This window comes from Lonchura striata, chromosome 6, assembly GCF_046129695.1.
Source record: "Lonchura striata isolate bLonStr1 chromosome 6, bLonStr1.mat, whole genome shotgun sequence".
Taxonomy (NCBI): domain Eukaryota; kingdom Metazoa; phylum Chordata; class Aves; order Passeriformes; family Estrildidae; genus Lonchura; species Lonchura striata.
The window spans coordinates 39,386,561-39,400,453 of record NC_134608.1 but is presented as its reverse complement, the minus strand read 5'-3'; the positions used below and the strand labels follow the sequence as shown (position 1 = coordinate 39,400,453).

Sequence of the window (13,893 nt, the reverse complement as noted above, 5' to 3'; positions counted from 1 at the left end):
GACAGTTAAGTCCCCTTCAGATACAGAAAAGCTGAGGATCTTGGATAATGCAAATACGTGCAATACTTGGGAGTGAGGAGTAGGCATATCCAGCCTCACAGAACTGGTGCCGTGCAGCCACTTGCTTGTCCATGCACTTGTGCTCAGGGTGTTTCAGGGTGGTTCAATACCTTGGGCAGAGCAGCAGCCCTCAGCTCTGCAGGAGCAGCACCAGTGTGTGGTGCTGTGTGGGATTAGAGAGGCACCATCTTATGCCACTCTCACAAGCTGCACACTTGCCACTGCCTCCTTCCCCTTACACAGCCAAGCTGGCTGAATCTATCCTGGTTCTGCAACATCAAAGTACCTGCAGCCCTCAGTGCTCCTGATCCTGGAAATAGTACACAGGGAAACTGCAAATGGATTTGGATTACTTACTAGTGATAAGCAAAGGCTACCTGCTTTGCTCATAGAACTAAGATATCTTTTATGATATCTTATTTCAAATCAATAAAAAGTATTTAGCATAGCCAAAGCATAATTCATTTAGAAACCTGCCACAAGTTTGACACGAATATTGCTTCTCTCTCAAAAGGAAAGTACCACAATGGCCATGATTTTGCTGCATTTCTGAAAGCTCCTAAAATTCCCTGATGTTATTCCTTCCTTCTGCTATCTTGCATCTTGGAGACTTGCAAGCAGTTTTAGGACAGCTATGTTTCTCCTCCATGTCCTTTTCTGTGTTATCTGGCATACTCTTTTCACCCCATCACTTCCTACATGATTGTAAATCCGAGAGCACTTGCAAAGCATCAGGATTCAGTGCTGCATTCTTTGCCCTGAGCACACCAATTGCAGCACGAGGCACAGAGCCACCTGTTACAGACTGTGCTGGGATCCCTGCAGTTAATTTGCAGCTGTTGAGAAGAGAGGCTGGAGGGATTTCAGTTTAGATACAACTTGAGGCCAAGGATGGACAGAAACATATGAATCAGGAAAAAAAAAGGGTTTGTTGAGGCAGAATGGAAGATTCCAGCTTGTGTAGAAAGTTCACTCACTTTGTCTTACAAAATCAAAGCTTTGCCAGCTACATCTTACAGAACTGACACCAGATCCCTTTTGGGTGAGTGGGGTTTTTTTATTTTTTGAAGGTTTTTTCTTCAATTCAAAAGGCCACCACCAATCAGCATGCAGTCAAACTACACCTAAGAGTCTGTGTATTAATCTCTGAAAATAATCAGCATTTTCACATTAATTGTTACATTTATCAGCATTTGTAGGAAATACACAAAGTTGTAGATGAAATCCTGATGCTGGATGTTCTAGGATAAACCTTTTTCCCCTCACATCCACCTCCACCTTTCACTATTTGTTTTGACTCCAGTCTTCCTGACTTTACCTGCCACATTCTGCTCTCTTCATGCGGCCAGGAGTCACCAGGGACATTATGAAGAGCATGGGGGGGAGGAGGAGAAGCAGGTCAGTGTGGTCACTCTGAAGAAGTGAGTGCATGATGAGCCACACTGCATGTATGACAGGTAAGATTCCCTAATTTGATGTTGCCAAGCACCGTTCAGGCTCATTTATTTGCACTTCCTGAGGAGAAACTAGATTGTTAACTTTAGAATCTGTACCTGAATATTGAATGAATTATAGCTATCTTGAGCCACAGACAGATGCCATTGCTTTTTTTGAAGTAGCACAGGCAGGCAGTATTCATCTTTTATCCCTCCTTATTTAGACAGCTGCAGCTGGGCTCAGAGTGGTCTGTTCCATATCAGAGCATGTTCCTGATTTTTTGAAAATGATCAGTTTCAATTTGATGGATTTAGCCCTTATTTTACTAGGGTGTTTTTATCTGAACAGGTGAGTTGCAAATTGATTCCTAAGAAACTAAATACTGTTTCATAGTGCTCAAAAGCAAAGAGCTAAAGTGAGGTTAACAAAATGCAGGGCAGATCATCTCCTGTTAGGTAGGTTTTGTCAGGCTGCAAGGCACCCTCTTCATTTTGGCTGTGCTGTGTGGGGAAGGGAGCAGTGCTTTGCTGACATGGTCCAAAAGAATCTCATGATGAGTTTGCGTTACAGGCAGCTCACTTGTGGAAGGTTAATTTTGCAAAGTAGTCTGATCTACCAAGAATGGTAAAATTTTTGTTTTCCCCATTCCTGAGTCCTGGCTTGATTCTGTTACAGAGCAGGCTCCTAGTGGCTGCTTTCCTGGCCTCTTAACTTCTCCAACTCTAGAAATCTGAATGGCCTCACCATTGTCAATGCTTTCCATGGGGACTGATCTTCTGCGTCTTGTTTCCATCCCACCACTTACATCTAGAGAGACATAAAATAATTACTGCAAGGAGGAGAGATTTTTTAATATTCTAAATCGGACTTCTATGCAAGTCCTCAACTCTATAAAGTACCTAGCTTACAATTTTAATAGTGCTGCTGAAGGGATTTTCGCACATTAACCAGCAATGCCTCACCATTAGTTTTCTTCAGCTTCTGTAGATTTTTCCATAGTGTCTACTTCCAGAGTTTGAGACTACATAGTGTCTATGCTGAAATATCTAACACATTACATCTCTGAAAAACAAAGCTAAGTTAAATAATGTAAGTATCGTAGTGTATATGAGCTCCCAAAAGAGAATCTCTCTTATTGTAGCAAAACACTTCTACAATTTATAACATTTTTCTTTTTGAAATACTTTTCTGAGGGAATTTTGGATACAGATGTAATCCCTTAAGATCATGACTGCTATGATGTAAAGCCTCTTGGTAGGCTATTGTTCCTTATTTTGTGTCCTGCTTTCCTTAAGGATATTACCTTAGGAAGGCTCCCTTGGGTTTTTGTTGACAGATCAGGATAGCTTGATTAGTACCCTTTGAGGTGATTCTGTAGGTATTTATATATTTATACTTTGCCTGGGGAAGAACTGCTATCAAATTCACCAAGAAGCAGGGAGGCAGCTGGAGGCATGTCTGGTTTTGCAGGCAGGTCTGTTAAAACCTCAAATTGTTTCTCTTTGCCCAGTAAAAGGATCACAAAACTGGTTCCTGGAACTTCTGCATCTGAAAAACATTCTATATCCCTGTAGCATTCTCCATCTGCCACCCTTTTCCCAGGTTTGGTGAATCTTCTTAAGGACTGAATAAATCTCTAGACCACCAAGGCTGCAGCACATTGGTGAGAGTATTAAATGTGACTCCTGGAGGAACCAGTCTGATTTTTTTAACAGAGTGTGGGAGACATAAAGCTATCTTTTAATGGGGCTAACACTTCTCCTGCGATCAAAAAGTGCAGATACCTGTTGTTCTGTGTCTTTATTGTTATTCATCATAAAAGATCGTCAAGTTCTGGATGCAGAACTTAAGCAGTGCCATTGACAACTTTTGGAGGACTACCACACTCATCACAGGGAGCGACATTCAGTCAAAAACAAAGGTTTTCAGGATGGTTTGCTCCTTGTCCCTAAACTTAGGATGTCAGAGGTGTATTTGCAGCAAATCTGTGACAGAGCTGACCTATGTCCATAAAAACAGTCCAAACAAGGTCTTCAAAAGGGAGGCTGATTTCGTGCCTAGCGAAATATCAAGTACATTGTTGCAAGAGTAACAGTGTGGGTGTGTACACACTGAAGTTTTTACCTGGTTCACGCCTGACTTTTAATAAATATATTTTTCCTAAAGCTACTGTTCTACCTGAGTCTGCTTCCTCCCAAGCTAGCCCACCACCAGCAGTACTTGTCTAAGGGGATGGCCAGAGAGGAAAGAGACAGTCGAGGCAACCCGAGGCTGTGACTGCAGCCAATTGTTTCTCCCTGGGGTATTTATAAGCTGCATACTGGCGGGCAGGGGTGGGCAGTTGGCACCATGACCTTGGGAGCCGGGGAGCCTGACTAGAATTCCTGGGAGCCACGTGAGCTAGAGTGGCAGGAGCAGCTGCAGCCAATGGGGAGGAGACCAGCACTGCTGTTCAGATTGAGTTTCACTCCTGTGGCTTGGGATTTTTCTCTTTCTCTCCCTGTTGTGCTTTTCCTCTTTGTTTATGGGATTGGACCGACAAATGCACTGATGGAGCCCTAGCAAGCAAGATGTTTGCCTAGTGGATTTGGGATTCTGCCTTCAGTGCTGACCAACCACTTCTTGCCATTGCCTACCACAGCTCCAGCCCCCTGACATGGCTGGGCTCTTATGGCTCTGGGCCCTCTGAGCACACAACCCGCCCTCTTCCAGTGGGGCATTTTACGTTGTGTTCTCTTGTAAGCACGTCCTTTTTGCTATCCTTAGAGGTTAGTGTATGAGGCTTTTTAATCCATGGGAGATGGGCCAGGACCAGACAAAGCAACAGATAGAGAAAGGACTCCATCTTTACCAGTCTAACCAGACCGAAAAGGCCCTGCGAGTCTGGATGAGGGTTTTGGAGAAGTCTGCGGATCCTGCTGGCAGGTTTCGGGTTTTGGGTTGCCTCATCACTGCTCATGCAGAGATGGGCAGATACAAAGACATGCTGAAGGTAAGGTGAACTGGAGATGAATGCATGCCATTGTGTCGCACCCACGATGGAATGTGGCTGGAGATCAGAACCTGAAGTGGGGGGTGTTTTGTGTGTAACAGAAAATAGCAGCTATTGAATGCATGTTCTGGGCTGCTGTAATCACTGTGCTCACCAAGAGCTCCAGCCCACAAGACACACAGAACATGATTTTTCACTGGGCCTGGTTCATCAGGATTCCTTGGTTAATTAAGTTCTCCAGTTATTCATGGGAAGCTGTCTTGTTATTTCCCACATACAGGCACACCATGTTATCAGGGTTCAGGAACAGGTATGAGAACAGAGCCTTTGTCCAACTACAAGCTGTTTACAGTGTGTATGTCAGCATAAAAAGAGAACTCCAAGTGGATTCTGTAGAATAATTATCGATCTTGTGGAGACAAGTCTGTTATCTTGTTCAGCTTCTGGCTGATATCTAATACAGATCTTATATGGGGGTTTTCTAATTGCAATTATTTTTTTTGCCAGGGGCTGATTAAGAGGGAAAAGAAGATGCTGTTTTGGTGAGGTAATTGAGACATCCCAGATGTCTCACAGTTTAGGTCAGAGAGCAGCTTCCAGTTGTCAGGACAGTATAGAAGGAAGAAAGAAGGATATGGGGCTTGATGGAAGAGTGGTAACAAGTAGCTGAAGTTACACTTCAAGCACATGAGGATAAACAGTTTAATTAAATGAACAAAAAGAAGCTGGTGTGTGGATCTGAGAACAAAGAGCATGTGTACAGAGAGCAGCAGGCAGCATTTGGGAGGGCAACTCAAGAATCTGTAAGACAAGGCAAGAGAGTGTTGTAATAGTCTTAAGAAACTATCCCAGCCTGAAATAGGGTCTTACTGAAGGGCTTTGATATTATTGTCCTGATGTTTTGGGTTGCCTCTTACTAGACTGGCTATTATAAGCATTTAGAACAAAATGTAAAGGGGGTGTCGACATCTCATTGAAAAGTTTTTGGTAGCTCTGTTTGGAATTGGAGTGGGGAGAGAGGCACACCCTCCTGATGAAGCCATGCACATGTCAAAGCCCTATATTGAAATCAAATACTTAGGATGAAGAAGAAAGGATAGGTATTAATACACTAGGAAAACATTTCAAGATAAACAATTCTGTTAAGTGGTGTGAAATTAGGTGCTGGCAAAAACAACAGACTGACTGGAGAAGAAATAAGAAAAAAGGGCAAGATGTAGCTACCTGAAGGAAATACTGAATACTTCATGGAGAGAGAAAAAAAAAAAATTAAGGCAAAGGAGTGAGTTTAGTATACCCAAACATAATTCCTTACCTGAGAAGAGAACAGAAAGTGGGATCAGAGTTGGTGAATTTTAGTTCTTCGCAGTATTAGGAAGGAAAAATGGCTTCAATCAAACTGAAGAATTTACACAGCAACTGGTCAAAGGACAGAGAAAGGAGAACTTTAGCAATAAGCCATTGAGAGAGGAAATATCAGGACAAAAAGGGTCAGAATTTAAGGCATGAAATAAAAAGTGATTTAAGAAGAGTTGTGATGCTCAACCTCTCTTGGAGAGGAAAAATTAATTTGCACCAAGAGAAAAGGCTGTGGCAATCTGGAAATGCTGAAGAACTTGTGCAAAGTTAAGGGAATGTAGGGAAGCATGAGCTAGTGTGCATCACTGAGTCCACACAGGAGCTTTCCTAAACTGTAATGGAAACCAAGAAGATAATTACAAACCCAACATACACAATTTATGGTTGGTGATGTTTGGGAGTTTTGTTTGGGGTTTTTTTTTGTGGTTTTGTTTTCTTTTGTTTTTTGGGGTTTTGTGTGTGTGATTTTTTAATTTGGTTTGGGTTTTTTTTGTTTCCAAAGAATGCAAAATGTTCTAGTAGCCTAAATTATTATGTGTAGCCACAACATAAAAAGGAAGTAATTGATTTCTTTGGAATTTGCCATCCATAATCCTAACTGATAATGTCTAATGAAAACTGCTAACTATTTACCTTTGCTACTGATATTAAATCAAACCAGTAGTGTGCTTGCTTCATCACAAAACATAAGAGTTACTGCTTAGAAAAGTTTGCCACCTGAAAGACTTCATTTAAGACAGCAGTACTCAACAAATCCTGGAGGTTATAGAACTAAAACTGTCAAGATCAAGACTGCAATTTTTTAGTAGAAAATTCATTAAAGAAGTAGCTTACTTTCTTTGATTAACAGTATTTTAATAGCTTAGGAATTCCAGAGAAAGTGGGATACATTACACGGAGTGAAAGATAACAGAACTGCATTGTTTCAGATGTTTCATCTGAAATATCACCAGCTTCTCTTTAGGGCCATTTAACAGCTATTCATCTTCCCTGCCCAGAGACTGTGCGAAGGGAGGGAGAGGTTTCTTCTGAGTCTTCACAGGCCTTTTAAACCCCCAGATAACTGCTCAGTGCATACAATGCTTCTCCATGTGTTTATGGCCTTGTCTGCCCTGCTCAGACGATCCTCTTCTCCAGTACAGGGTGCTACTCTGTGGGTGCTTGAGCTGTATTTAAATAAACTACACACTTCTGTAAACACTATATTCTCTACTTAAAGTTTGCAGTGGTCCAGATTGACACAGCGCGGGAGCTGGAAGACCCAGATTTCCTTACAGAGAGCTACCTAAACCTGGCTCGCAGCAATGAGAAACTCTGTGAATTCCAGAAAACAATCTCTTACTGTAAGACGTGTCTGAACATGCAGGGTACCACTGTGAGCATGCAGCTGAATGGCCAGGTGAGCCTCAGCATGGGCAATGCCTTCTTGGGCCTCAGCATTTTCCAGAAGGCTTTGGAGTGCTTTGAGAAAGCTTTACGCTATGCACACAACAACGATGACAAGATGCTGGAGTGTCGAGTCTGCTGCAGCCTCGGGAACTTCTATACCCAGATAAAGGTACAGTAACCTAAGGGAGAGGAGTGATTGCCCCACAGATTCAGGGAAGCATTAGAAATCACGTGAATTTCAGTCTCTGTCGTTCCTATAAGAAGTGAAGTACCGAGAGAGTATTGTAAGCTAAAATCCCTTCCTAAAATCCAAATGGAGTACTCTCCTCCACAGTAAGGATGGGAGGATTAGTGTCATGTTTACACAGCACAGTAGAAGCAGCTGTGAATATGTGTGTTGAAAAGATCAAACTTAGCTTCAAAGAAGATCACATCAGAGACACAGGGCTGGCAGCCAAAACTCATGGATTCTCTATTTCTACCACTATTGTAGGCAAATAGCTGCCAACAAGCAGCTGTAGGTAAAACCAGGCAGGGACTGAGCACAGGGGTGATTTGCCAGCTCTAACTTATGGTATAGACAGCAAAAAATATGTTTTTCTCACAAAGACTTGATTTCTTCACTCATAGAAGACTCATCATGTGAAGTGTGGTGACCAAAAATAAAGTAACATTGTGCTGAATGGTGTGAAATAAGAAGGAGAAAGAAAATTTGAGAAGCTGTGGTTTCCTTTGTGCATTGTGGAGAATTAAAAAAATATGAGGACTTTTTCACTTCTGCAGTCTCATACAACTTACTTGAGAATGGTTTTAGATATTAAGATAAGTTTTACATAATTATTGTAAAATAATATTTATTTCTAACATGCTTCTAATGCAAAAAGAAGATGTTTAAAATGTATTATTACTTGTTGTGAATTGATGAGGCCAGGAGTCTTGGTTCCTCTTCCCTGCAATGATGGATAATGAGCTTCTCGGAGAGCCAGACTCACCATTTAGAGAAAATGAAGGCTCCATGTAGATGTTACAAGTAGGGATGATGTAAGAGCAGAGAAGGTTTTCAGCCTTTGCTTACAGAGGGTAAATGGTTCCTGCAGAATAAAGTTAATGGCATACTACATCAAATTCCTTTGCTGGGCCATTGCCCCAATGTCCTGGACCCAGAGAATAAGAAGAATTCAGTATATGGCAATTCCATCTTTCACAATTTGATACCCACCAAAATACTGCACGTGGAAGAGGAGCAGCATGAGTTTAAAGATGTACAGCTGTTGCAGGGTTAGTAAATAAAAATAGCGGGTCTTTTTCCTTCTCTCCTTTTTAATTTATTTTTGCTGTGACTGCTGTCTGTGTGCTTGTGTGCCTTACAGGACTATGAGAAAGCCTTGTTTTTCCCATGTAAAGCTGCTGAACTGGTGAATGACTACGGGAAGGGCTGGAGCCTGAAGTACCGTGCCATGAGCCAGTACCACATGGCTGTGGCCTATCGGAAGCTGGGGCGCCTGGCAGACGCCATGGATTGCTGTGAGGTACGGGGCACGGGCAGAGCTGGGGGGTCTGCCAGGGGATCCTGCCACGCCACTGGAGCAAGAGAGATGCCCTGCCACTCACACTTGACTGTAAATCCTCCTGCTGCCTTCCAGTCTTAGAGCAGTGGTTTCTGTAGCCCAGAGGGCTTCAAAATTTGGGTCTATGAATGGCCCTTGGTTAGGAACATGTGAAAAATATTTTCCTTGCCTTAAAAGATGATGCCACTTCTTTGGAGCTGAGCTTTCAGTAGCTGGAGCGCAAAGTCCCAGCCTTGCTGTTTTGAACCAGGAACAAGCTGTTCTACTGACCAGAGGCAATTTCTTTCAGGAGTCCATGAAGATTGCCCTGCAGCATGGTGACCGGCCTCTGCAAGCACTGTGTCTGCTCTGCTTTGCAGATATCCATCGCAGTCGCAGGGACGTGCAGGTACAGCCCCTTCCTGCCAGGAAGGATAGGGGCAATAGCAAGAGGGCATTAAAAGCAGTTCATAGCAAAACATGTGTTCTCCTCCCTGCTTCTGCAGACAGCCTTCCCTCGGTATGATTCTTCCATGAGCATCATGACAGAGATTGGAAACCGCCTGGGCCTGATCCAGGTGCTGCTAGGAGTGACTAAGTGCTGGATGATTCAAAAGGAGCTGGACAAGGTCAGTTGCAAGCTTGTTTCTACAGGGGCTTGTAGGACAAGATTAGAGTACAGTCGTGTACTGCACGGTGGTGAGGGTACAGTTCAGAAGAGACCTACACCCCTTTGGTTCTACCAACAGGGTCCATCGTTGCTTGTACAGTTCTATTTCTCTGAATGGTTTCTCTCAGCCAGGAATTTGAAACTAATGGCAGGAACATCCACTCTGAGTCAGGCTGCTAAGTTACAGAATTGCTTCATTAGTCAATCCTGATGACTTTTAAGCTCTATACTGAGAAACCAGCACTGGAGGAAGGAAGCCTTATGGTCTGAAATAGATTCCCCTGCTCACTTTTTGGTTATATGACTAAGCTCACTGATGTGCTAATGATGTTTAGACAGCTCTACAGCTCCACCATGTGCTTTGCAGGCAAAGGTGGCATAAAATTCCTGGAGAAACTTTGATGTGTAAACTGTAAACTCTGATGTGAAACAGAGGAACGAGAGCGGGAATTTATTTGGGACTAGACAACCAGTCAATATAGAACAAGGGGGTGAAGCTACTTATTTTGAAAATGCTCAGGCAGTGAGTACGTGTGTTGAAGTCCAGACTCCACTAGATGCAGCACACTGCACGGCAGGAACATTACTCACCCACGATATTAAATGCTCAAAGGTTAGCCCTGAACTAGCTCTGAACAACTGTGCACAGTGCCACATCAAGATGCTGGTTGGGTCCAAGTATGATGAAAATTCACTCTTATCGCTCATATTGAGACACCAAAAATTTTAGGACAAATGAAGCATCTCACATATCAGTATGTCCAGTTTATGTCAGAATAGACAAGTTCAGGGTGCTGTCAGCATCTGAGTGCCTCCGTCAGGGAATCAGCTGGGTGAGACACACTGTTCAATCACAGTAAGTAAACAGAGTGCTAGCAACGGGAGAAGAAACTATGGAAAGTTAGCTCAGTATCAAAAGAATGGGACAGGACACAGCAGGTAGTCCTCTGCAGGAGAGAATATTCAGAGCACTCATCAAACTCTTACATTCACTGTTTCTATGTTGAGCCACTGTGATATCAAGCAGCTCTCACTGTGAGAACATGATGAGGGCTTTGCACAGAATTCCCATCTCACCAAATCCCACGGAAGAAAGTGGAGGAATCTTGTATTCTGTTCCAGGCATTAGAGGGAAGTCTGCCCTGCTGGGTCGGGAACCTTATGTCTGTTGACCAAATGTGACCTCCTTAGATGTCAAATCCCTGAATATTCACCCAAGCCTGTTCTTCAACTTGCCAGTTTCCATTTCTCATATGACTCATTCCTATATCAGCTACTTGGTAAAGCAATTTGCTAACTTTCCAACTTGCAGTTTCCCTATTTTTGCTCAAGCTTCCTCCATCTTCCCGGTCTCTTCGGACAGTCAGTCCATTTCATTTGCATGTAATGTAATCAATGCTATTCCAAATCCTCACAGGCTGCTTACAGCTTGCTTGCCCTCATTCTTGTGCAGTCTCATATTCCTGTCCAAGAAAAAGTGTCCCCTAGACTTGTCAACATCATCTTTTCCCCTACCCCACACATTTCACTTTGATTCTTGCTCACAGTCATTAATTTCAGGAGTTTCCAGTAGACACTCAGTCTTCCTAAGCACAGTTCCCAGTTATGTTCTCCCTGCTGGCCTTTAGTTCCTGCTTCCCTCTCTTACCATTTCCTTATCCTTGGCTGTTGCTGCCACCACAAGTCTAATGCCATCTCCTCTGCATTCACAGCACATTTTTGCATCTCATCTGGTCCTTTCCTCCTACAATAGCAGTAACGCCAAATTATAGGGTAGAAATTTTATAATGTTCCTCCTGAAAACTGCTGCATCACAAGGGAGACATCTTCTTCCCCTTGGACAAATAGGAAGCAGATCCCAATAGCTCTGGAAAAGAGAAACTAATTATCAGAACAGCAAGGAACACTGTGACATGTATGTGAAAGTAGGGAGTCATTTGGAATGACAGCTGCTGTGCTAAATATTTCCTTCAGATTTTAAAAATGGATAGCAGAACACTCCTACATCACACCATGTGTAAGTAAGGCTAGGTGGATATATGAATAGCAGGGAAAAAACAGATGAGTGTGGTGTATTGGTGCTGGTGATCCCTTTCCTCACTTCTGGTACAAGTGAAATTAAAGTTGCCTGACAATTATTGAGCCTGCAAGGTAGGATGGGGACAAGGCTTGCTCTGCTAGTGCTCCATCCCAGCCCCAGATGAGCATGTGAGATGGAGTTGAAATAAGTCTCTACTCTCTCTGCTTGGGGACCAGCCTCTGCCAACACTGACATTGAGTGTCTGCGACAGAAATGTAGCTCTTGCATTACTTGTGGTCTTTCAGAAGCCAGCCTTTTCTCATGGATTAATTTTTGGGAGGGGAGGGAAATCTGCCCTCCCAAAAAAGCTTTTTTGATTCTTCAGTGTTGCAGGGATACTTGTTAATCCAAATTTTACTCTGTACTTCTTTACCTCTTCTTTTTTAATAATGCTCATAGGACATTCATACAAGACTGTTTTTCATATATTTGGCTGAGAACTAACAACCACTGCTCTCAATTCACAGGCTCTGGAGAGCATTGAAAAGGCACAGGAGCTGGCAGAGGGACTAGGCAACAAGGTAGGATCCTACAGCTTCTTTTCAGCACTCTTCATAGTCTTGTGTCAGGCAATATAAGATGTGAAAGATTGAATTATTCAGGCTTGTTGTTGCTCATTAGCATTCCTATTAACTAGTGAGTGTTTGGGACTTGTTTTGTCAGGAAGTGTTTGGTTGTGGGCAGTTGCACAGATAATCACCAGTTTGCAAGTCTGAAAAGTGAGTGAGGAGTCACAACTGGATAGGCAAAGGAGAATGGGAAGCAGTGAAAATGGGGTGTGAAACAGGCAGAGAACTAGACGATCAGAGGTCTCTTCCTGAAAAACATTTTTGCCCTGAATAGCTGCTGAACTGTGTGCTGGCTGGAGGCGAAGGAAATGAAATATACTGTATATCAGAAGTAGCTCAGGGAAACCATGAGTGGAAGAGCTGCTGAGTGTCTCAAACCTGGTGGTACCTTTTGTGACACAAAGAAGAAGAGTTAATGACAGGAATTGTTGAGCCTGCTGATGTTTCTCCAGCTGGCTGATGGGGCTGTGGCATTCCCACTCCTGTTTCTGCTCTGTGTTCACCCTATCGTTCACTTGTCTTATGTTTCTGTCCTTCACGTGCAGCTCGGCCTGCTGAAGCTCCACTGCCTGTGTGAAAGGATCTATCGCACGAAGGAGCAGCAGCAAGAATTGCGTGACCATGTAGTGAAGTTCCATGAATGTGTGGAGGAGATGGAGCTGTACTGTGGCATGTGTGGAGAGTCCATTGGGGAGAAGAACAACCAGCTCCAGGCACTACCTTGCTCCCACTTCTTCCACTTGAAGTAATTAGCTGGAAGTACTAAAATTATTGTGATGACAGTCACAGGAAAGAGCTGCTTATGCCCAGAGTAATCCTATGCATGCTGCTCCCCGGGTTTTTGTCTTGATTACCTGCTTACCTTTGTCTTGATCCTGCCTTGCAGGATCCCATTGCAGTGCTAAGAGTCTCACAGCCTTGGAGGGTGAGATTTAGCCATCATACCCATCGCACTCCCACTTGTCCTCTAAATAATTATTCACTGATGTCCTCACTTTGTAGGTGATCAACCCAGTTCACAGATTCTTATTTGATTCCTCCTGGGGAATCAGTTCTTCACTCCCAGGGTCAGTTTGGGCTTTTCCCGAGCCCACTCACTTTCTCCCTTGGCTAGTGGCACACAGACATGAAGTTGTCCATACTGTTATGCTACCGGCATGAAAAAAGTTAGCTGCACCATCACTTTACTGTAAAAGAAACACGAGTATTACAAAACACTCTGAAAACTAATCTGAAAACTAAACTTTAGTAACAAAGTCTCACACTGACACCAGAATTAGCATCAAACTACTGGGCAGTGAGACATGCCCGACGAGCTCTGTGGACTTGTCTCCAGAAGTGCAGGAACAAACTCTCGTACAGGAATTTGCCGAAGTGCTTCGCTGGAAGGGAAGGGAGAGGGATGCAGTCTCTGTCCGTGGCGGGAGGGCCCAGGGGAGCAGCTCTGTGGTGAACAGCCGTGGAGCCGCGCTGGGGGAGCCTCCGCCCGCGGAGAGCCCTCACCGACCCGACCTCCTCCCGTTGCAGGTGCCTGCAGACCAACGGGACCCGCGGCTGCCCCAACTGCCGCCGCTTGTCGGTGAAGCCCGGCTACGTCTGAGCGCCGCGGGCTCGGCCGCGGGCTGACGGAGCCGCTCCGGGCCCCCTCGGGCTGTGCCCGCCGGGGGCGTCCTCGGCCTCCCCTGCGCGGGACCCGCGGCCCCGCTCCCTTCCCCCTGGCTGCTGTGTACGGGCACTGCTGTAATAAAGGCTTTCTCCGGGAGACCGCCCCGTCTGCCTCCAGCGCTCCG

General features: G+C 44.2%; 1 protein-coding gene across 2 annotated transcripts; it reads left to right on the top strand.

The window, feature by feature from the left end:
- The first annotated feature begins 3,791 nt into the window (after positions 1-3,791).
- RAPSN (receptor associated protein of the synapse) lies at positions 3,792-13,800 on the top strand. Of its 2 annotated transcripts, none has more exons than XM_021533286.2 (8): positions 3,792-4,489; positions 7,215-7,406; positions 8,608-8,766; positions 9,095-9,193; positions 9,291-9,413; positions 12,002-12,055; positions 12,649-12,848; positions 13,631-13,800. In XM_021533286.2, the coding sequence occupies exons 1-8, from the start codon at positions 4,274-4,276 to the stop codon at positions 13,701-13,703; spliced, it is 1,116 nt and encodes a 371-aa protein (XP_021388961.1). In that variant the 5' UTR covers positions 3,792-4,273; the 3' UTR covers positions 13,704-13,800. The 2 variants fall into 2 exon arrangements, with proteins under 2 accessions (XP_021388961.1, XP_021388962.1); XM_021533287.2 differs by having other exon boundaries at positions 7,068-7,406.
- The last annotated feature ends 93 nt before the right edge of the window (positions 13,801-13,893 follow it).